This window comes from Theobroma cacao, chromosome 5 (assembly GCF_000208745.1).
Source record: "Theobroma cacao cultivar B97-61/B2 chromosome 5, Criollo_cocoa_genome_V2, whole genome shotgun sequence".
Lineage (NCBI taxonomy): Eukaryota > Viridiplantae > Streptophyta > Magnoliopsida > Malvales > Malvaceae > Theobroma > Theobroma cacao.
The window spans coordinates 25,674,303-25,681,789 of NC_030854.1; the positions used below are offsets into that span (position 1 = coordinate 25,674,303).

The 7,487-nt window shown below is 32.2% G+C and overlaps 1 protein-coding gene across 1 annotated transcript; it reads right to left on the minus strand.

Moving 5' to 3' along the window:
- On the minus strand, positions 253-2,610 carry LOC18598867 (probable calcium-binding protein CML49). The gene is made up of 5 exons (XM_007028580.2): positions 2,033-2,610; positions 1,020-1,066; positions 761-936; positions 628-646; positions 253-529 (listed from the first exon to the last, which is right to left on the minus strand). The coding sequence occupies exons 1-5, from the start codon at positions 2,511-2,513 to the stop codon at positions 425-427; spliced, it is 828 nt and encodes a 275-aa protein (XP_007028642.1). The 5' UTR covers positions 2,514-2,610; the 3' UTR covers positions 253-424.

A 7,487-nucleotide genomic window follows, 5' to 3' on the forward strand; every position in this document is an offset into this window, starting at 1 on the left:
GTTTTCATCGATTAGAATCGAGTCAATAGGTGACCAATCGCACTTAGTAAAAAAAAGATTGGTGGCGACTCATAGTTTAATTTTTTTTTTTTAGTGAGTTTTCACTTTCACGTCTAGCGGTCGGGTTCCCGGACCCGCACGTTACGACACATAGAAAAAGAATACAATGGGTTTGACTTCTTCTCAATTTGCACATGGCAAGCATTCATTCTATGTGCAAAATTCTTAAAACTCACATGGCGTGTAGACAAATTGAACATGAAAACCGCATAATATTTGGCATTGAATTCAAAATAGTGATGATACAAGTACTTCAAACGATTACGTTTTATTTTGTCATAGCAAGGAAAACTCTTAAGTAAACTTAAAGCAGGACTTGGAAGACTAAGGAAATTACACCACAAACGCAAAGCCTTATCAACACCTAAGCAATTAGGAATGGCAGAACGGTCAGCATGAAAGCTTCATATGTAAACGTCGCATTACCACTGTACGTAGTGTCCTTCTCCCTGAATTTCTCAGTTAGTCCCTACACACCAAAAAAGAAACCCATGATTCAAATTCAATTGCCATTAACCAAAACCATAGTCTCAAGTTAAAAGTAGAGGAAATAGCAAGTAAGCTTACTTTAACCGTAAGGCAGCACCTGCATCATGAAGGATTAGAGAGAAGAAAACAGATTAGTTGACATTATAGACATAAAAAATGAAATGCTGCATAATAATTTATATGTGAAACATATTATATATAGAAACCATACTCGATAAAGTTGTCATATTCAATGGCCTTGTTTTTGCCCCCAGTTTTATCAAACTTGGATACAAGCAAATCCAATACCACTGGAGAGACAGAAAATCCTAGACTCAGGAGTGCCTCTCTCAATTCATTGGCATCGATTTTACCACTCCTGTCCCTATCGAATTTCTCAAAAATGGCCTGCAACAAACCCAATCTTTTAGTCGAACAAACCCATATATCGATTCAAGCAAAAAGAAAAAAAGTTTGCTCATGGAAATTACCCTCCAATTCTGAAGACTGTAGAACACTGCAGTGAACTCTTTAGGACCTGCATTATGAATTTTTTTCAAAAAAAAAAGTTAGAGATGCATAAATCATATTGCTTACGAAAATTTGAAAAATAAATACTAACAAAATTGTTATTATTCCACATAAAACTCGCGAACAATCGGACAATAAGTAGCATTGCTCAATTTGAAAATGAAGCGTGTGACGTGAAATCACCCAACCCACTGCATAATATATTTGAGTCGGCAGGAATAATATGAGGTGGTTCAACAATTCCAACATCAAAAGAGGAAAATTAAAAAAAGCACATAAAAGCCTAATTACGGATATGCTCCTGCAAGCACATCATCTTTATAGACAACGCGGATCCAAAAAATCTTTCTATAGGACCCACACCACGTGCCCCCTTTATAATGACACCACTCATAAAGAGTCATTTAAGTCATTTTGTTGCGTGGGCCTAAAGCCGCCTGCTACTATGCCACGACTCAATCACCGGCGCTGACCTTGCATAGGGCAAAGACCCAATCTAATACGGGCCTAAGTTAGAGTGAGGCATTTCCCCGGCGCACGTTAGACCCCACCACTATGTTTCCCGTGCTGAAAAGTTTTGATGAAAGAGAAGGAACTTCACGGTAACGATACAAACGAATTGATTAATTGAATAAAAAACCTAATACTGGAATTGACTTTGAACTTGCATTTATTTAAAGATTAAATGTGTGTAAATATATCTCAACCTACGCTACACCTACATTTCAATCTTAGTTATTTTTTTTATCTATATTAGTTTTCCTTTTTTAATTACTACTATTAGAACATTTTACAACAATAAGGCCAAATCTGGAGATTTTCATCTCACAATTTTCAAATTTTATTTTTATCTTAATTTTTCAATCAATAGAAAATTAACGTGATATTTCAATTGCAATTACGGCCGAAAAGCAGTGAAATTAATCGTTAGTTAAAATAATTAAATAAAAAAGTAAGAATAAAAGAAACTGACCGATCTTTCTGGAGTTGGAATTAGTGAAGAGATACATGAGCAAATGAACAGTTCTCAAACTGAAGCTTTGGTTATATGAAGAAAGCGCTCTTTGCAACTCCTTATCATCAATAAACCCACTCCCATCTTGATCGGCCATTTGAAAGCAAGCAACGACATTAGGATCTGTCCCTGGCGGAAACGCCGACGGTAGCAGAGCCGCGAAAGGGCTCGAGTAACCTCCTGCAGGAGGATAGCTTCCGCTGTAAGCTGGAGGAGCGCCTCCAACACCGTGTGCCTGCTGCTTGTCCTTTGGCGGCTTCTCCCCAGGAGGGGCACCGTAGGGAGCGGAAGGTGCGCCGTACGGTGCAGCGGCGTATGGGACACCGTAGGGTTGAGGAGGCGGGGGGGCGCCGGCGGTGTATGGAGCGGCTGAGTAGGGCTGAGCCGGAGGGGCGCCGTAGCCGTAGCCGGGAGGGTGTTGAGGGTATCCACCGGACATGTTTAGAACAATTTTCTGGTACAAAAGAGTTTTTACTTGATTTTTGTGTCGTTTGTTTTGAGTTTAGTTCAAGAATATTTATAGAGCCAAAGTTTCTCAAAGCACTTGTGATTTTGTACATTATTACAGGATTGCCATTGTTTGGTTATGCTGTCAAGTTGCGAAAAAAGTAGTGAGAATTTTGCACATTGGATAGTTCCGCCGCGTGGATTTAATGTTTGGTAAAAAGTCTGGGAACCAATTATAGTGGGCGATGATTCATCAGTGACAAAAGGAAGTTTCATGGACAAAAATGTATTCAAATTAGATCAGGAAAATGATTTCTAAAATTCAAATCATTTTTCTCTTTCTTTTTTCGCTTTTAAAGTCAAAACAGTAATAAAATCAACTAAAAATGAATAAGAAAATCCAAAATTAAGGAGAGAAAGACAATTTCCAAGGCTAAACTCTTTCTCCCTTTCACCTTAACCCGTGACTCCCGCGTCAATAAAAAAGGATTGAATGGGTTTTGTTTAAGTCGCTTTTAAATCATGAAAATTTATTCTAAATGATTATAAAAAATGAATAATTCAATTAGCATGAAAATAATATTTTTTTTGGAGTGAAGCATGAAAATAATTTTTGATAATGAGAAATTTGTGAGCTTTATTATGATTTGAAAGACTAAATGCTTAATTTGGAATCAAAATTTTTGAGTTTTTTTCAATTTAAGATTAAACGTTTTAATTATAACAATTAAGGATCAAATGTTTTTGATTACTTACAATTAAGGGTTAAGATAAAATGTATCTACACGTGTAAGACACGCGCATGAGTGGATGCTGACTTATTGCGTAAGATATGAAAGGGTAATTTTGTCAAAAAATCTTTTCTATCAAGTCAAAACAATTCAAATTATGACGAGATGTGTAACAACCTTTTCATCATGGTGTATAACAATTATATTTTTTAACATAGTTTGTAATAACTAAATCTTCAACATGACATGTAACAATTACATTTTTCAACATGACATGTAACAACTAAATTTTAAACATGACGTATACCAATTATATTTTTCAACATAATGTGTAACAACTGAATTTTTAACATGACGTGTAACAACTAAATCTTCAATAAGTATTTTTTAACATGATATCTACCAACTAAATTTTTTAACATGACGAGTACCAACTACATTTTCAACATGACGTGTAACAACTAAATTTTAGAACATAGCATGTAACACTACATTTTTCAACATGATGTTAACAACATTTTTTTCACAAAAAGTAACAATAACATTTCCCAAGATGTTATGTTATCAACTCACATGATTTTCTATCGCATATGATCTGCGCTACATCCACTTGTCAACTTAGTCATTAATTGCAAAGAATTGAAAACGTTTGTCTCTTAATTGTTATAATTGAAACTTTGGGCCCTTAATTGAAAAAGTACCCAAACGTTTAACCTTAATTTGAACATTTAGCCTAATTTGGATAATTTATGAGTTTTCTTCAATATTAAAAATTTATTAAAAAAAATCCCTTTGAGGACCTCCGATAAAATTGGAACTATATATAGAGAAAATTAGCATGGTCCACGCACAAATCGAGAAATGATTCAAACATTTATAAAAAATAATGGATGATAATCTTAAGAAAAGAGAAATATATTTTTCATAATATCATTTTAACAACAAAAAAAAAATGCTTTCAAATGTGCCATCTAAAGACAAATTATTAGATTTTCAAAGAAAAAAACACTTCCACAAAAAAATTTCCAAAAATCTATTTCCGTTAAACAAACAAAGACTTTATATAAGAATTATTATATTTTCTTTGTCTTTTTTTTTTCAATTTTATAAGATTTTTATGCAATTACCTAACCAGAACTTTTTGAATGTGACAGTTATTAAATGAGGTTATTACATATGTAAGGTAATCTATATTGTTAGGTTGATACAACAACGTGGTTCCTTCCTAATTAATTTCAGTTTAACAGTTTTTATCTAACGGTCTTTCCTTTTGGATTTCCATTATATATGTATATAAATAATAATAATATTATTTTTAATCAAGAATTAAGATATTTAATTTAATTAAATACTCCATTAATTATAGATCTTTACAAATTAACCATTAAGCATTCTTTTTTATGGAAATTATTAAAACATTATACAGAAATAGAGAATCAAAAATAGAAATGGGAATCTTGGCATAATGACATAGCTTAATAAATTATATACATCACTACCTAATGATTTCTTGTATTATGTGATAATACTTTTTTCAAAAACAACGTTCACTATAAAAATAATCAAAAGTCATTTCAGCTATTCATAATTCACTTTGGAAAAAAAATTCCCATTGATGATGTCAATGAGTTAATACGAAAAATAAAATAAAATACTAAGTGTTGTTGAATTAAACAGAAATTTGCTTGTTTTCATTTATTTATATGAAGATGATGATTGATTTATGCTAATCTATTATATTAAGATAATTTTATGTGGTCTCTAGCAAAAGTTATAGTGATTCATAAAATATCGGAAAAGATTTGTAAAGATCTATTGAAACACATGTCGAGAGAAGAGAGGAGAAATGAAATGCAAAGACTGGTGTCACTAACGTTAAAGACGGCAAAGAAACATCCAAATCATGATCACAATTGAAATTAGATGTTTTTATTAATAATGAATGAAGTACTGATAAATAATAAAATTGATCTTAAAAAGTAATGGTATTAATTATTTTCATGCAAAGAAAGAGGATGGTATTAATTATTTTCATCAATCTCCTTGACAAAGTGTAAAGAAGAAATTGAAAGCAATAGCCGATTTCATAAATCCATTTTAAAAGTGGCTTTCAATATAAAGTTAACTGTTTTTGTTAACTTTTGTCATTGACTTGATAAAAATGCCCTTAAAACTATTTTATATAAATTAAATGGTCTCGATTTTTCTCTCTCGCCATGTAGACAAATTAAATGCTATGTAACAAACGCCATCCAACTCTTTTAACTCTCTTTCGCCATCCAGCTCTCTCTACTTTTTCAGCTCTTTCAACTCTTTCAACTTTCTCTCACCATGCATCTCTCTCAACTTTCTCTTGTCATTCAGCTCTCTCTAATTTTACCAACAAAGAGCAAAGATGACATTAAGGTATATTCTTGGATTTTTTAGTTTACATTCACAAAACACTTAAGTTAATGGGTTAAAGCTATAAGTGAAATCTATAAATAATAACACTACCCAGAGTTGTTAACGCCATGCCTACATATAACAATTGCAATGCACATTGGCGTGTAACAAATTTATTGAACATGGCATGGTGTGTAACAATATGTTTTTGTACATAATGTGTAGCAACATTTTTTTGAATATGGTGTGTAGCAAAATTTTTGTGTACATAGCTTGTAGGTGAGTAGCAACACTGTAAACATGGCATGTAGCAAAATTTTTGAACATGACCTGTAGTAATTCTTTTTTGAAAATAGCATGTAGCAAACTGTTTTTGAAAATGGCATGTAGCAAAATTATTTTGAACATGGCGTGTAACAATATTTTTTTCAAAATGGCGTGTAGTAAAATTTTTTTAAACATGACGTGTAACAACAATATTTTTTCAACATAGCGTGTAACAATTTTTTTTTAACATGGCGTGTAACAATATTTTTTTCAACATGGCATATAGTAAAATTTTAGAACATGATGTATAGCAACTTTTTGATAAATTGATTTTAACACTTATTTTTTTTACATTTCAACGACATCCCATATGTGCAACTTGTGATTACACTTAATGGTCATTGGGTTGATGACATTTACAAGGGTGGTGAGCCATGAATGCAGCAAGTTCAAAATGAAAATGTTGAAAATGTTAACTGTGAGAAATCGTTTTTAAACATTCCATTTTAAACAATTTTCAGTAGTTTCTGGCTCAAGTAAATCAAAAGACAAAAATATTTTAAAAGGATTTATAGACAAATATTACTATTCAAAATATTGATTAAAATAAATTTTTTTATATAAAACAATATTTATAGAAATACGTGTAAGAAATCTTTTATAACTTGGAAGTAAAATAAATTCATACATACGATAATTTACAAAGTTATAATGTACAATAATAATTACAATGACAAGTGGCCCAAAATACACAAAGTATTGGTGATAGTAACCTACTGTTTGTGAGATAAAGATGTCAACTGGAATCCTCAACAAAATCAGATATCTATAAGCTACCACAGGCTTGAAATGTTTGGAAAGAAGGTGGGTGAGATTTTGTAATCCCAATGAGTAAACAGACATTATCATAAATATCTAAAGGTGAGTAAAATGGAGGCAAGTTTAAACAACAAATGACAAACCATTTCATAAGGTTTTCAATTTCTTTCTTAAACCATAAAACATTTGTAATTTACCAAAACAGTTGTCAAGGCTTATAACCTTGGCTCAAGCCAAAATCTAGTCCTCAAGGATACCTTGGCCGAGGCATCTAATCGAGTCCGCCAAGGTTGTTAAGATATTTACATGTTAAACACATTCTAGTTTTGAAAACGAGCTGTTCCTTGGCATTGGCCGAGTTACACATTCACGTGGAGGTTCGACGTGAGGTGAGCTCTAACACTACCTTGGGAGTTACCCTCCTCGCCTCTACAATCGAAGTAACTATGAAACTGGGTTTACCGTGCCCCTCTAATAGGCAGTCTATGGAAACCCGTCACTGCAGTGACTAAACCCACTAATTTTAATAAAATTTTGACAGTATAACGTGGCTTTTATTTAATTATCTAGCCTGCATAGTAAAAGACAGCTTACATTCTATTCCCAATGCAATTATAAAATATAGCCACATATACTCATATATCATAAGCCATTCATAAGAAAATATATTTTTCAAGACAATTGGTAGCCTCCAATTACTCAATTTCATAATCAACACAATATATTTTTATTTGTCACATTTATTTCTAAAACATCAAAAATCC